Source organism: Cynoglossus semilaevis, chromosome 3 (assembly GCF_000523025.1).
Source record: "Cynoglossus semilaevis isolate Cse_v1.0 chromosome 3, Cse_v1.0, whole genome shotgun sequence".
Lineage (NCBI taxonomy): Eukaryota > Metazoa > Chordata > Actinopteri > Pleuronectiformes > Cynoglossidae > Cynoglossus > Cynoglossus semilaevis.
Window position 1 is genome coordinate 13,720,369 of NC_024309.1, and position 807 is coordinate 13,721,175.

The 807-nt window shown below is 47.8% G+C and overlaps 1 protein-coding gene across 2 annotated transcripts in view; it reads left to right on the forward strand.

Moving 5' to 3' along the window:
* The window catches only part of vps41 (VPS41 subunit of HOPS complex), a 15,276-nt gene that overhangs the window by 6,005 nt on the left and 8,464 nt on the right, over window positions 1–807 (forward strand). For both annotated transcript variants that reach the window (XM_008308230.3, XM_025054460.1), the window contains one exon: window positions 165–239. In XM_008308230.3, the coding sequence (XP_008306452.1) occupies window positions 165–239 (75 nt within the window). The remainder of the gene's footprint in view (window positions 1–164; window positions 240–807) is intronic.

Genomic DNA, 807 nt, shown 5'->3' on the forward strand with positions numbered 1-807 from the left:
CGTATTAAAACCACGATCTTTGCATTGACAAACACGCGTCCGTTTCCACGGGCCGGTATTTCACTTAGCGGACAGAAATGTCAGGCCCCAGCATTCCAGCGCCCACACACACATATTTGCCTGTCTGTATGAAAAACTGATGCCATGATATCCTGTCTCTGCAGAGTTCAGTGAAGATCAACCAGATCAGTCTGGACGAGAGTGGCGAGCACGTGGGCATCTGCTCCGAGGACGGCAAGGTGAGACCCCGCTCTGCTCATCGCCCCCGGTTACTGATCCTTGGGGCCGTCTGGGGGGAAATTGCCAATCAGTGTTTTCAATCTTTTCATAATTCTTCCTCAGATTTAAAAGATGAAAAAAAAAACCCAGCTCCTCCTTATCAGTGTGGAACTTTATGCTAATCATGTGGAACTGGACTTATTCAGTTAAAGACGGCGTGTCTCCTCACACTGTCCAAACATTAAGATGATCTTATCTGCACATAAACCCATATTTTCTCCACGATGCAGGAGAATATAAGAAGCTTGTAGCAATGTTGGAGGACTGCACTCAGACGGGCTGAGCTGTCATCCGGCCATCAGCCGTCCGTGGATCCTCTCTCTCCATGTTCTCCACCTTGCTGTTATCTTGTCTCCACTCATCATTACCAGCATCCTTCATGGATTTCACAGTCAAGATATGCTCCCTGATACCATTCTGCCTCCCATCCTCTAAAACAAACACACACACACACACTCACACACACACACACACACACACACACACACTCAGATGACAGGATCTTCTCACACAACAACACAGAGGAGG